The sequence below is a fragment of the Arvicanthis niloticus genome, chromosome 2, assembly GCF_011762505.2.
Source record: "Arvicanthis niloticus isolate mArvNil1 chromosome 2, mArvNil1.pat.X, whole genome shotgun sequence".
Classification (NCBI taxonomy): Eukaryota; Metazoa; Chordata; class Mammalia; order Rodentia; family Muridae; genus Arvicanthis; species Arvicanthis niloticus.
Window position 1 is genome coordinate 12895220 of NC_047659.1, and position 14049 is coordinate 12909268.

General features: G+C 50.9%; 1 protein-coding gene across 15 annotated transcripts in view; it reads left to right on the top strand.

The window, feature by feature from the left end:
- Dab2ip (DAB2 interacting protein) overlaps positions 1-14049 on the top strand; it is a 173477-nt gene that overhangs the window by 137492 nt on the left and 21936 nt on the right. For 13 of the 15 annotated variants that reach the window (XM_076928597.1, XM_034494957.3, XM_076928595.1 and 10 more), the window contains 2 exons: positions 12403-12556; positions 13559-13657. In XM_076928597.1, coding sequence (XP_076784712.1) covers positions 12403-12556; positions 13559-13657 — 253 coding nt within the window. Of the gene's footprint in view, positions 1-1906; positions 2042-12400; positions 12557-13558; positions 13658-14049 lie in introns of those variants that run through there. The other 2 variants (XM_076928605.1, XM_076928604.1) reach the window with 2 other exon arrangements.

Genomic DNA, 14049 nt, shown 5'->3' on the forward strand with positions numbered 1-14049 from the left:
ACTATCCAGAGATGCGGTGTCCCTATCCCCCAAGTGTCAACAACAAATGGCCTCCCCTCCTCTCCCCTGTCGGCCTGTTTAAGAGAATGTGGGAGCAAGGGGTGCAACCCAGGTTTGAATGCAGATGGCTACAGCCCCTTGATCTTACTTCCAGACTCCATAGAAACAGTGAAGTTAGGTCCTCAGGACTGAGCCCCGTGCTGTTGGGCTAAGGCTTCCACCCAGCCAAGATGAGCCATACAGCCTCCATTAAACGCAGACACTCGGGGCCAGGATGGCTCACCCTTCTTGGCTGCCTTCTCAGATCAGGTCTCAGGGTCCAGACAGTCAAGCATCTTCCCCTCCCTCTTCCCTTGCCCAAGCTTGGGGGAGGCAGAAGAGCCCAAATTCTGTGGCTGTACTCCATCCCTGTGGGTAGACTCTGTCTTAGTCTTGGGCTCACCTCTTGCTCTGTCCACACAACCTGTTTGTGGAGTAACTGGGGATTTGTGAGGAAGCCTATGCATCTGTAGCGCCTGCAGCTCATCCTCTTCCCTTTCACGACTCTCCACTTGGCGTTTGTCTCCGTTGGGGTCTAATACAAGATAGAGGGAGTTGCAGAAGAGACCTCAGGGTTTTATGGCTCAGCCTGAAAGCCCAGTGGCCAGGGACTTTAGAAACACAACTCAGTGCCATCCTTTTTTAATAGAAGAGAAAGGCACTGAAGGATATGGATCTGTGGGACCTAAGGTTGGGACAGGAGAAAGTTGGTCCTTGGGGAGGGAGCTGCTGCTGCAGGGGTAGGGGGTCCTCGGCTTACACCGGCCTGTGAGCTGAATTCTGTGGAATCCTGGAGAAGCTTCCTCTTGACCTCTGCTTGTTCATTTGGAAGCTGGGACGATGGTGCTGCCTTCCCGGAGTGAAGCAGGCAATGCAGCAGTGCTAAGTCTTGTGCCTGGTGAGTAGGGATCTCAGAACTGGCAGTGTTCCCTCCCATTTATAGTCTCTACGTGAGAATTAGCTTTAGTGTTTCTGTTTCACATGCTTTGGAACCTTTAAGTGAAATTTAGATTTTGAGTCTTACAGATTTTGCCTGAAGTCTCTGTTAGAAGCCTAAGGCTGCTAATCTGATCATGACTCATGGGCTATTATTTCACTTTTCCTGCTTCCTGTAAAGAAAAGGGGCTCTGTACCTTTAAGTTCTTACAGACCTGATTGGGACACTGGCCCTTTAAGAGAACATTTCAGAGAGTTGGAACTGGCTTTTTGTTTAACTAGCCATGATTGGTCCCAGTGGGTAGGATTAGAGTGCTGTGTCCAGAACTAGAGCACAGAGCTAGATTGACTGAGGTTGGCTGGGAACAGCTGGTGGCTGGGTGGCTACTCTAGCCTCTGTCCCCAGCTTGGTAAAACTGGTAGCTCTGTTCAGGCATGATGAGTGGCCTTAGTAGTGGCTGAGCAAAAGGGAGCCATTTAATCCTCCTGGGCCTACAGAGGCCTGGGTGAGTTGGGACTGCTACCAGTACTAGATGGAGTGAATGTCACAGGTGCCCGGCCTGCGAGAGACTCAAGTTTCCAGTAATGGCGGCTCTACCCAGATAGTCCCTACTAGCCTAGAACTTGGAAGCAGTTAGGATTGGTCTGCCTCAAGCAGGAGATGAGCAAGGGAGGGGTGGTGGTGGTGCTGTGGCTGCTGCTGCTGCTGCTGTTAGTTTAGGGATAAGGGTGGCAGTGCTGCTTTCTGCAGGCCCCTTGGCCTGTGAATTGCCAGGAACTGCTTGGAGCGTTCTGATCTCTGAGGAGTCTGGCCTTTGCTCTGGTTGTCCAGCGGGGCTGGGTGGAGCTGCTCACACTTGCTCACACTTGCTCACACTTGAGCCTCACCATCTCCCCTCCAGCAGACTTGCCGTTGCTCACCTCCCTTCTGCCTGGCTCCTGCGTTACGTCTGGTGCTGAGTGTGCTGGCTGCAGCCGGAGAGGTTGTCAGAAACCAGATCCTGTCGCTGTGGTAGTCTTCAGTGGGAGCCTTCTCGTCTCTCACTTGTTACCATGCTAGGGGCAGGTAAGCCTGTCTGAAAGATGCCCTTCTCACCCTGTTCCAGACAGGATCATCAGGTGACAGGGCAGGGCCTGTTATGACCTGGAGTTCCTGTAGTTGGTACATTTCAGCACACAGTTTCTGTAGGGTTGGTGAAAACCTGATGGACGAATCAGCAGACAAGCAGAGAAGAGTTTGGGGTTGGAGCTCCTATGCCCAAGCCTCCCCTGCCCTGGCAGTGCCTGTGAACTGTGACACTGGCTAAAGACAGTGTTCAGTGTGAGTTGGAGAGGCCTGTAGATAGAAATGGTAGGATCTATGTTTGTTTGTTTCATTTTTTCTTTTTTTTTTTTTTCTTCTGGCAAAACCATCTTGCTTTGCAACCTATATTCTAGGCTGATCTGAAACTTAATTCTCCTGCCTCAGCCTTCTGAGTGCTGGGATTGCAAATGTGTGTCACTATGCTGGACAAGTGACCACTGAGCAGGGCTAAGACAGGAAATGAGTGTACCTACCAGGAGTGGCTCACCATGAGCAAAGCTGGGCTGCCATAGAGTGGTTACTGAAGGGTTGAGCTGGTCCAGCTGCTGGCCTACAATATACCTACCTGCTTTAAGGGGATTGGCTTGATCTGCTGGGATACCTTGGACCTGGTGGCAAATGACAATGCAAGTGTATCCAGTCCCTACTGTGGGAAAAAGAGGGACTGTGACGGTCATCTCCAAGCCTCAGTTTCCTTAGCCATGATCAGGTACATAAGAATCAAAGGGAATATGAAGCCAGTGCCTTGTCGTGTTTCCTAGGTGCGTGGCTTAGCAGCACATGGCTGTATGAGGACTTGAGAGCATCCCATGCTTTTCTTTGCCATGGTCTCCCCCTTCCCCTCAAAGGGAGCAGTGTGGTGTTTGTGATGTAGGACAGTAGCTTGGCAGCTGCCCTCTTCCTGACTCACTAACCAGTGAGTGCTCCTGACTGCCTCCTGCTGTAGTTTGAGGTATGGTAGCTCTGTTGCTCTCTGGGGGTCTGCAGGCTTAAGCATGATATAAGGGAGGCATTCAGCTATTATATTCCCTGCTCAGAATGGTTAGGTGCCAGTGTAGTGTGACCACAGGATAGCCCATTTGATAGGTGAGAAGGTTGGCCCACATTTTCTTCATTCTGCTCCTTTCCCATCGTGTCTGCTGCTGTCTCCTAGAGGCTGCTGGCAGAACTTGTGTGGCCAGACTTGAAGAGGCACCTGCTATGAGCTGGTGATTGGAGTCTCAATGTACTTGTTTATTCCAAGATATGTCCTCCATAAATAGAAATCTTTAAGATGTCTGCCCAAGGTGACCTGTCCTTTTGAGTCTGTTTGGATGGGGGGTAGAGCTGGTGATGATGTTGTCTGGGATCATTTGCCTGAGAAGCTTTTTTTTTTTTTTTTTTTTTTTTTTTTTGGAGCCTTGCTGTAGGAACAGGGAAGAAAAATCTGGACCAAGTAGAAAAAGGCCTCTGGAAATGTCAGTGGGCTAGGGAGAAACCAGGAGCATCAGAGAAGTGCTGGAGAAGTGGACAGGAGGCCTAGAGTAAGGCAAGGCGTAGAAGCCACCAGGGCTGACTACAGGCCTACAGACCCAGAACACACTGTTGGGTAGTGGCAACACTCGACTTATTAGTTTGGCCCAGGTCATGGTGTTTTGATTATTGGCTTTTGTTGTTGAACTTTCTAAGTGGTAGAGCCTGGCCCTGGGCTTTTGGTCCGCCTGCCTCTGCCTCCCAAGTTCTAGGATTGTGTGTGCTTCCATGCCCAAGTCTGGTTTGCATGAGCTCAGTACATTTAACCAGTTATCAGAAGTACGGCCCAATGGGTTGGAGAGGGCAGTAGTCCTCAGGTTAACTGTCACTAATGCAAACAGCCAACCACATGGCACCTGGGTCTTGGGTAGAGAAGATGAGGCGGAGGATGCTGCCTGCATCCCCATATTCATCACATGGGGGGGGGGGGCTTTTAGCTGATTCTTGATTTTTATTTTATGAACATTCTCTATGAGCATTCTTATTTCCAAGGCCATGGAGGCTGCTCTTGGACGTATTTGTAGCAGGATTGGGAGGCAATCAGGAACCATCCCACACCAGACCACACCAGACTAAAGGGACACCTAGGTATGTCCCTGGGCATACCTGTGGTTCACTGAGCTCACAGAGTTGAGAACACCTTGGCCAGGGTCTGAAACTTCCCTAGACAGTCTGAGGAGATGATGGTGGCAGGATAACAAGCTGAGGTGGCTGGGGTGCCAGCCCTAAGTGTCTACTGTGCCATGCAGGGATATTGGACTCTGCCTGGGGATACAGGTGGAGACACTTTCCCTGGGGAGACAGAGGCAGGGCGAGAGCTTGGAAATGCCCTCCTTGCTGGTCTCTCTAACCAAGCCTGGAGTTTTCTCCTGGGAACCAGGGAGGTCAAAGAGCTTAAGTAGTAGGGGCCGCAGGGCCTCAGCTCTCCTTGGAATTGCTCGTCTCATCCTGTTTGGTTCTTGGATTCTCTTTTAAAATTCAGGGCACTTCACTGTTCTACTGAGGTTTATGAATGTTTAAAAACTGCTTTGTGGTCCCCAAAGTAATTTGACAAGTCTGACAGCTATTGATTAAAAACCCAGAATTATTCAGGCTGCAGGATGATGGGGGGATTAGACGGAAAGGTTTCTGGTTTTGCCCCATCCTCGGGACTCAAGGAAGTAAGCTGTGAAGGTGGATGTGATCTCAGAGGCCTGCAGCTTCCGTTGGTTATGCTGAGTCCTGGGAAGGGTAAGATGGAGTCTGGTGGCTTCCTGAAAGCTACCTTTTGTACAGGAATGAGATCAACACTAGTCTAAGTCCCCACCAGGCAGCAGGGAGGCATTACTGTGGCACTGTTGCTGATAGGAGCAAGAGTGTAGCCCTAGAAGTGGTGACCATCTCCTGGGTTTACTTTTGGGAGTGATGTAGGATTTTTCTGGTAGCTCAGAGAATGCGAAACAACCCAGAGAAGAGAGGGAAAACTGATTGACCCAAGGTCTCAGGTCAATTAATGGTGGAGTTAAGATGGGAACCCAGAGCTTGTTGCCCTGGTTCTCTGCCTTGCTGTGCAAGATGGGAGGCACACACCCTTGCTGGCCACTAGGCTGACAGGGTGACCAGGCCACCAGTTTCACAGCTTTCTGTTTGCACTTGTGAAGCCACGCTTTCTCTGAGTCTTGGTGTGTGGCAGTTACCACTGAGCTTGTCTCATTGGTCCTGTCTGCTTTGGATACCACCTTCTGTGTGTAGTTGTTGGAGAAGCCTATGAGATGCTGTGTCTACTCAGATAAGCATGTCAGTATCCTTTGGACACCACTGGTGCCTGGCCTTAGGGTGCTTTGTAGCTAGTCATGGGCTGTCCTGGTTACATTCTGTTTATATTCTCAGCCCTGTGGTTGGAGATCCTAGGGGTAGTGTGGAGGCAGGAGGCAGGACCCAGGATGTATATGAAGGGAGGGATCATCCATCCGGGTTCATCTGGGTTCCTGATGACTCTGCTAGAACCTACTTCAAGTCCTGGACTGGAAGATCCCAGGCCTGAGAGGGACAAATTCCTCCAGGCTTTCTTCCCAGGAAATTCCCCAGGCTGACTGGACAGCCTCTCTGCCTTTTTAGGATTTTGTTTGTCATCCCAGGACCTAGGGAGCCACCAGGCAGCTGAATTCTTTTTCCTCAGTCTGGGATTTCAGCTGGGCTAGATCTCAGCAGCTGGCTAGTTCTCAGGCCTGACAGCGCTGAGAAGAGATGTTCCCAACAAGGCATGGCCCAGCTTATGTCCAGCCCTTGATTCCCAGGAGGTCAATGCCCTTGTCCTGACATGCTCCAGGACTGTATCTAGGAGCAGGCTACGTTGTGGACAGAGCTCCAGACTGTAGCCTGGGTCTGCCTGCTACGCAGGTAGAAGCCTGCTGAGTCCAAGAGAGTCTACTGGGCTCTCACTCCAGAACTGGTCAGGCTTCTAGTCTTTGGGTGGGCGTCAACTCTAGAGACACAACACTGCTCATTTTTTTTCTTTCTCCCAGGCCTGGTATAGAATCCCCATGTATACCTTCTTTCCCCTTAACTTTACTAAAGGAAATTTATGGCTTTAAAGTTTTTTGAGGCATCCTGGGAGTTTAGATAGCTAAGATTGGTCCTCTTCCTTAGATGAGGAAGTAAGGAAGTTGAGTGGTTAGGGAATGAATAGGTAACAGCTTGGGAAATGCCAGAAGGGTAGCCTATCCTGGAATTGTCTTCACTCATTTCCTGACGCCTACATGGCTGAGAGGTGGGTAAAGAGAGAGGGAATGGCCACAAGTGACCAATGGCAGTTCCTGGCACTGGCTTGTCCTCAGAAGCACACCCCCTCTGCTGTCTCATTTGACTTTAGAGTGACCTCTAAATGAGCGCTCCTCCATGGAGCATTGTGTCCATCCCCTACTGATAGATGGGAAGCAGGTCTAGCAGGTTGAATGACTTAGGCATTTAGAGCTGTTTTTATTAGGTGTAGACGTGGCTTGCTGCTATAGCTGGCAGCTGATATTCAGCTCTCGGTTTTGCTGCCCGCTGGCATTCAGTAGTGTTCCTTCACGTTCCTTCGAGTGGGTTTGTTTACTCCAGGCTCACTTTCTACCTGTCTGCCCCATTACCCAATAGTGCAGATGCTCCTCTACCATATGGCTTTTAAAAGTATTTTGTGTGAATGAGTATTTCATGTGCGTGCATATATGTATACCATGTGTGTGTGTCTGGTGCCTGTGGAGATCAGAAGAGGGCACTGAATTTCCTGAAACTGAAGTGGCAGATGGTTGTTGGTTGTGAGTTGCCATGTGAGTGCTGGGAATTGAGTGCAGGTCCTCTGGAAGAGCAGTCAATGTTCTTCACCTCTGAGCCATCTCTCCCATCCTGTCAGTGTCTTAAAGGGTCTTCTGGCCTGCTCCTGTCCTCTCACTGCCCCATTTGTAGACAGCCTGCCTGCACTGAGCTGGTTTTTCCCCATCTTAGCCATGTCCTGGGCCACATACAAGTGGTTCCTCTGTTCCTTTGAGGTTTGGAGGGTGACCTTGAGCCACACCCCCCCCCTTACTCAACAGTCTTACTGTAAACCCACCCACCCCATAGCCAGTGAGCCTACTCCTGGCCAAGTGAGCTTCTCAATTGTTACAAGTTTTGTTTTTCATCTTTGGGACCCCCTCCTTGAAATAATGGGAAACTTCTGTGTCTTTAACCTTTTAAGAGAAAAAGATCAGAGTTGAAAAACAGCTTGTGGGCTGGCAGGGAGGCTATCGGATAAGGCTGTGCCCCAGGAGCCAGACAATGCCCCCTTGTTCCTGCTTCTGGGCCTTACAATAAGCTGCTGTTGGCTGGTCCTGCCTCCAACAGCAGCTCCCCCTTCCCTGTGCCTACGTTTCCTAGGCTGTGGAATGAGTGGCTCACAAATAGCAGTGAGCTCCACTCTGGCCCTTGCCCTCCCTAGTGCCCGATGGTTTCTGTGGGGTGAATGAAAGGCCAGACTGGGGCCATGGCTATACTAACAAAGTCAGCCTTGGGCTCCTCTGAGCTGTAGTGGGATCTCCCACAGTTGCTTGCTCCTATAGGAAGTTAGGCAAGTTATTTCTCTTGTATAGGGTGCTGTGCTTTAGTCCTGACACGGCCATAGTGAAGGGGGACAGGCAGGCAGTGTGGCGTGAATAGACCACAGGCAGCACGGATGTGAGCTGCTTGCCTAGAGAGACCAGGGACAGCATGGGCTGAACATTAAATGACATGATTCTGTTAGAAATGAAGGAAGAGTGGATAGCAGGCGTCTTAGTCATTTGTCAAAGTGATTTTTGATGTGTGTCTTGTCACTAGTTTGGGATCTATGGGGCTTGATTAGCACAGGGCCTGTGAGGGGAGAGAGAAGGAAATGGACTGAGCCATACTATGTAGAAGAACAGATTCAGTGGAGTGTTACAGGTGGGGATGGCCATTGATTCACTCCCTTCTTCCCTGAAGGCTTGTAGGCCATGGTCAGACCTGCTTATCAGCAGAGTTCAGTGTAGATCTTACTAGCCTGTCTGGCTGGCCCATGAGTGACTGAGGATCTACTTCCCAGAAAGTGGGTGACTCCATTCCATGGACTGTATGGCCTAGGTTTCTGGTCCCCTTACTATATGGGGCTACAGAACTACCAGGTGGATGGACCAAAATACTGCCGCAGAAGACTCGGTGAGCCCCATAGGGTCCTCTCTTTGATAAAGAGTATGCGGATGGGGGGCTTCAGGGCCAAATTAGGAATTAGCCATGAACAGGCAAAGAGTATCTTGCCCACCCCCTTTCGAATCATGTTTAACACCCTGGCCTCTTCACATTATCTGAACTGAGGAGGTTTGTTCTTGTTTTAGCTGACCTGACCTCTGTCAGATATGGTTGAACTTGGCTGCTGGGGTCTTGGGAACTTTGGCCCAAGAACTCTGAGGCTTTGAACACTGGAACTAAGACAAACACAGCCTACCCACAGGAAGTCCCCTACCTGACAGAGGAACTACAGTGTGATAAATTTCCCAACTTGTATGGCAAATGTCCCTGCTTATTCGAGGGATCTGGGGAAAAAAAAAACATCATGGAAGAAAGGGCTTGAAGTTGGGTGTTGAATCTGGCTAAACCAAGGCAGAGTAGGGAATCCTGCTGAGGACACACAGCAGGAGTCCCTGGGGGTGGGGAAACCCAGCAGGCAGGCCAGTGAGCAGTGGGCTTGGACAGATGGGACAGGCAGAGGGATGCCAGCCAGCAGCCAGCAGCCCAGAGTGTGGGACCAGGCCTGGAACGGAATCTTGTGTTCTTTAAAGGGACACCTTAACCTCTGTCACAACTCAAAGACCTAGCAAGTGAGTACCCATCTTGTTGTTCCTCAGTGTGTGCCTAGTCCTGTTGTTCTCCACCTGGGGCAAGAGTCCCTCCTTTCTCAATAAAGAAATGGATGGAGAACACTACAGGGGTGCAAATCTTGGCCTCTGTTTCTTTGTAGGCTGAGGTCAGCATTGTCTCTTGGGCTTTTGAAGAGTCTATGAGGTGATATATGTGATGTGGCTGGTAGCCCAGGGTTAAGACTTTTCCTAGGATGCTGGCTCTTCTCTGCTGAGGGCAGGCATGTGGCTTGAGACCTGGACCTGTTATAGATCCCTATCCCAGTTGTTTTGAATATAGTGTAGTTGCACAGTGTCTTAGGGTTTCCATTGCTGTGAAGAGACACCATGACCATGGCAATTCTTATAAAAAAGGACATTTAATTTGGGCTGGCTTACAGGTTCAAAGGTTCAGTCTATTATCATCATGGGGGGAAGCATTGCAGTGTCTGGGGAGGCATGGTGCTGGAGGAGCTGAGAGATCTACATCTTGTTCTGAAGGCAATCAGGAGAAGACTTAGTTTCTCAGGCAGCTAAGAGGAGGATTTTAAAGCCCACCCCCACAGTGACACACTTCCTCCAACAAGGCCACACCTCTTAACGATACCACTCCCTATGGGCCAAAGCATATTCAAACCACCACACACAGTATTCCTGTTGTTTTGAGAAGTTCTGACCTGGGCTGTGGAGATGATCCTCAGGTGCAGGTCCAGCTGAAGGCTGGAGCGGATCCCCAGGTAGAAGTTCCAGTTGGAGGCATTTTGCCTCCCCTAGTGTCACTGTGCCAAAAGGACTAAGGCTGGATCTCCATCAACTACAGAGGTCAGGGAAGGAAGTCATCTTGAGCCTGAGCTAGATGGCAATGCAACTAGCTACTTTCTGGCTTTACCCAGCTTGGTCAGCAAGGAGTGGGGAGTGGTAGAGGTTCTGAGAACAGGACTGAGCAGGTCTCCCTGCGGGAAGCCTCTGACAGATCAAAGAACTTCTGGAGCCCACCTTCTCCTCCTGTAAAGTAGGTGGGTAGGTGAAGTTCTTGGTGTAGGGGTGTGTGCAGCTGAACTAGCTAGGTGTTCAGCCTGTTTTAGTGGGGCATATTTAAGAACACCTCTCACCTGAGAGTAGAGTGGAAACCAAGCAGGCCAATGCCTGTGTATTTCTGCTCACCTGAGCATTCCAATAGGGGAAGCTTTGACTACTTGCTGACCCCTTGGAGCCAGGATAATTTGGGGGTGCAAATTTCCTCCCTGACTCAGATCAACTTTTTGATCAGCCTGGCCTTTCAGTGGCTGAAGGTGAGAGAGAATTGACCCAACTATGTGTGTGAATGGAAGGCATGGTAGGGTAATAGACCTGGCTCGGACTGATGGGACAGGTGCCCCAGAGATGCTGCAGATATAGGGTGGGGCTGGCTTCCTGGAGACATTGCTCTTAAGTCATGAGATGGTCCTGCAGGATCTAGGACATGATCGAATGGCCCTTTCTCTTACTAAATTTCTATTCATCTTACCAGCTGTCCCCACAGGCATACTCTAGTGGGTTGCAACAGATAGCCTACAGGAATACCCTAGTGAGTTGTAACAGATAGGTCCTTCTAGGCCTGCATGGGATAAAACCTGAGATTAGTTTGTGTCAGAAACCTGGAGGGCAGAGGATGGCAGACTGACTCCAAGCTCAGAGGAAAGGAAGTACAGATGTGTGGTCCTTTTGGTCTTGCAAGCACCAACCAGGGCCCTGCTACTCAGGAGCAGGTGGCCTGGGAGGCCTTGGAGATGTAAACTTTGCTCCAGGTTTCCCTCATGGAACAGCCTTTGGGGAGATAGGCAAGCCAGGACTGCTCAGTTATAGCCAGTTGGGCTGGACTAGTTTAGAAGCCTTGAGGGCCTTGAGCTTTCCTTTAGCTCTGTTTCCCCAGGAATCTTCCCAGGGAGGCCTAGGTCAGCTGGAGCATATCTGGGACAGCACAGAGAAGAGAGAGAGGGAGGTAACGGTTTTACAACCACCGAGTCTAGCCCTGGTTGTTTGGAGTCCGGCCTGTTGGGCTCCTTGGGCTCTAGGTTTGTTTGAGCAGGCATAGGGTGATAAATCATGCCTCACACTCTTGTCTCCAGCACCAGGGTAATCCCAGCTCTCCAGCTCCTCCCTTTTCTTGACTGGGCTCCTCATCATCATATCTGGCTCTCAGCTGGGTCAGAAAGCACCCTAACTTCACTTTGCTGCTTTACAACCTGGCCATCAGACCAAAGGGGTATGGGATCTTGGCTCTTTCTTAGGCCAAGTGACTTCCCCAGCATCTGAGACAGGATGTATCTTCCATTGAGTTAGGAGTTACAAGGGCAGGTGGCTTGTGAGATTGGCTGCTCACTTACAGCAGTGGTGAGTGCTGGGGTTGGGGGTTGGAGCCAGGATTCAGGTCTAAACAACAAGAGTTACATGGCAGGACAGGTAGACCATGGTTCACCTTTGTAATATGGGACATCCCAGGAGAGGATGACAAGATGGACCTGTTTGGTTCAGGGCAGAAACAAATGCCCATTTCCTTCCCGAGCCGCAGTTGCCTTCTCAGGTACATGGTGGTGGGCTGCAGGAGGCCGGCAGCCTCTGGTCCTGGGTGGTGGGGCATGGAAGGCTGATCCAGGCATATTCACTGCTCTGCAGCCAGTGGGCCTGGCCAGGCCACACACCCCAGGGGGAGTGCTGAAGGAGCATGAAGTGGGCTTCTGGCCAACTTTAACCTGCCTCAGCTCCCTTCTGGGTCTGCCCATCTCTTCAGAGCCCTCAGGAGGCCACCTTTTTACTGGGTTAGAGAGGCTCTGTGGAAAGGTTGAGTGGGCCTCCTGGGGTTGCCTGGATGGCTCTCCATGCAAGCGTCTGGGTGAGTGGAGATAGCTTACTTGCTGCATAGGAGATGTACAGCACGTCCAAGGCCAAGCCTAGCAGAGCCAGTCTGGGCCTGTCTTGGGGCTCACTGACCATAACTTGGACCTCAAAACCTGTGGTATACAAACCCCAACCTAGAGTCAGTGTTTCTGGTGCTGTATAGAACACTGAGGTCCCTGCTACCCAGAGGCTATGGGAGCTCCCTGCCTAGTGTGGGGCTGGCAGGATGGGGCAGTGTATGAGACAGGGTTTTGCTGGCAGTGACAAAAGCCAGGGCAGAAGGCAGTGACTACAAGGTCATAGCTCTTTCCTGCAGGTTTGTGGGGCCACTTTAGAGCCTGGCCAGATCCTGCCCCTAACCCAAGTAACACAGACTCCTCAACAGCTTGCTCTCTGACAAAGGAATGTCTTACTCAGCCTGCAGTATGGTGGGTATAGGAACTGTAACATTCCTCTGGACCTGTCTTTTGCAAGACTGTGTGTGGGGGTTGGGAGGAAGGGTTTTTCTGGGAGCACTGGAGACAAAGGCAAGACAAAGGGACAGATGGATGTTTAATGCAGGTATTGTCAGGCCCTGTGTGACATCCCTGTTGCCCACCTCCTCAGGTCCCATCTGATGCCAAGGCTGAAGGAGTCTCGATCACACGAGTCCCTGCTCAGCCCCAGCAGTGCAGTGGAGGCCCTGGACCTCAGCATGGAGGAGGAGGTGATTATCAAGCCTGTTCACAGCAGCATCCTGGGTCAGGACTACTGCTTTGAGGTGGGTGTCTACCACAGCTCTACCCTGCTCAAATTGGCCACGCTTGCTCAGCAGACTCCTGGAGTGCTCTATGACCCTGGCAGGGCATAGGTTTTGGGGAAGAGTCTAGAATTTGCTCCAAGTTATATACTGTCCTCACCACCCCCCCAATAATTGTACTTTGAGGGAACCCTCTGGTAGAGGAATGAGCCTAGTAATGACAACCCAATGGGGTCTAATGTGGCATCCTCTTGGTATTTACCATATTCTGTGCTCCTATATTCTTCGGGTTAAGACTCAGGCCAAGTCAGACTGGCTCCAGTTCAAGTGTTCTTATCTGGGACAGGCTGAGAGTGTTGGGGGTGGTCTACCTTCTTGTCTCAGCAAAGGCTGCTACAGAATGATCACACCATCTAGTGCCTGGATGTGGGTCTGCTTTCTCCAGTGGAGCCTGCATTTTGTTGGGAGCAGCCTGGTCAGTGAGGGCAATTCTGGCCAAATTCCTCACCTCAGGAAAATATTGAGGTTGTAACTAGGAAGTGAACAGAATTCATACCAGCAGGGGAGGCTGAGGGTCAGCTCTCTTTTCTCTAGACTAATACTTGTTAGCTTTCTATGATGTTGTTGTCACTGTTGGTGGACAAAAGGAAACCCCAGGAGGGGTCAGTTTAGACAAATCTGACCTTTGCTTATCTCCTGGAACCTATGGTCTGCTTTAGGGAGACTGTGGTTGGGTATGTATACACTCTGACTCTTGACAGGCACACCATCCTGTCTCTCTCAGGAGACAGAGGCAGGGATGAGAAAACAGGCCCCAAAGCCCATAGCAGAAACCTCGCTACTTTCCCAATGCTGACCTGCTGGGACATAGTGGGGTCCAGTGTGCCACCTATGGTTCATGAGGTTTCTGGCAGCTCCTCCTTGCCTCTTCCTGTGGCTGCTATGCAGTCATGGTGTCTTCCGGCTTTCCGTAGCTGTCTAGTCTTGTGGTCCCTTCCCCTCTAGCACCATTTTGTTTGACAGGTGACAACATCATCAGGAAGCAAGTGTTTTTCCTGCCGGTCAGCCGCTGAACGAGATAAGTGGATGGAGAACCTGAGGCGAGCAGTGCACCCCAACAAGGTAGGCCTGGACCTGCTCTTGTGGATCATGAAAGATGAGGTAAAACCCAGACACGAGGGAGCAGAGGCATGACTCCTGAGTAGGGGCGGGGCAAGTGGACCTGGGAGGAATTGGAGTTGCTGAGCTATGACAGCTGTTAGGTACTTCCGACAGTTGGGTTTCCCTTTAGAAGTCAGGTCCTCAGAACCACGTCCTCCTAGCCAACCCAGGCACTTCTGTTCCAGCTCTGACATCACACCCCTCTTCACACGGTGCCCCCTGTGTCCTCTTACATTCTGTCCCTGGACTCTTCCATCTGCTTGGGGCCCTAACTGCAGTCCAGGCTGTTAGGGCTCCTGTGTCTCATGTTCCCAGATGACTGTGGGTCTAAACTAAGTCCTGGTTACCATGCT